Here is a 737-nt window from a genome sequence, read left to right on the forward strand (position 1 = left end):
GCACACACAAAGTCAAACCCGGCCTGTGCGCCCACCAACCACCCCCAGGCCCATCATGAAGTTCCCCTACAAGCGCAACGATCTCAAAGAGATCGGAATGGTGGCCGGCGGCACAGGCATCACGCCCATGCTGCAGGTGCGAGCGCACGCCCTGAGGCTGCAAAGGGCAGTTTTCATGTGTGTGTGTGTGTGCGTGCGTGTGTGTGCGTGTGTGTGTGTGTATGTGTGTGTGTGTGCGTGTGTGGGTGCGTGCGTGCGTACGCGCGCCCGGGGGGGGGGGCTCAGGTGGGGTTTCGAGTGCCCTTGTAATTTGCTGGTTACGGGGGGGGGCGCGTCAGGGTTGCGTTCACGCTGCAGGCGCGGCGCGGCCAGCCCTGCGTCGTGCGCCCCACCCTGTTGTGGGTCAGCACTGCTGGGCAGCAGTAGATAGGGGGCCGCTTGGCTGTTTAAACGGGTTGTTTCTATTGTCTTGTGTCATAGAATGTGCGACACGCCTTTTTCTCGCCTGCAAGCGGCACTCGCGGCTGCAGCGCGCTGCATTCGCGACGCCGCAGTGCGTTTGGTGGGTCCAAGCTGGGCCGACCAGGCATGCTGGCGGGGTTGCGGGGTGCGCACGTCCAGTTGGGCAACGGATGCGCCCAAGGCGTACTGCCCAGCCGCTTGCTGCCGCGACACCCCCTACTCCACCTCCCCGCATCCCCCCTCTCCCCCCCCCCCTTCAACACACACACACACAC

At 64.5% G+C, this 737-nt stretch overlaps 1 protein-coding gene across 1 annotated transcript; it reads left to right on the forward strand.

Moving 5' to 3' along the window:
- Positions 1-55: 55 nt before the first annotated feature.
- Positions 56-426, forward strand: MNEG_14364 (hypothetical protein; the record flags this gene model as incomplete). Its single annotated transcript, XM_014037166.1, has 2 exons — positions 56-136; positions 358-426. The coding sequence occupies 2 exons, from the start codon at positions 56-58 to the stop codon at positions 424-426; spliced, it is 150 nt and encodes a 49-aa protein (XP_013892620.1).
- Positions 427-737: the final 311 nt, after the last annotated feature.

The sequence above is a fragment of the Monoraphidium neglectum genome, assembly GCF_000611645.1.
Source record: "Monoraphidium neglectum strain SAG 48.87 unplaced genomic scaffold scaffold04430, whole genome shotgun sequence".
Lineage (NCBI taxonomy): Eukaryota > Viridiplantae > Chlorophyta > Chlorophyceae > Sphaeropleales > Selenastraceae > Monoraphidium > Monoraphidium neglectum.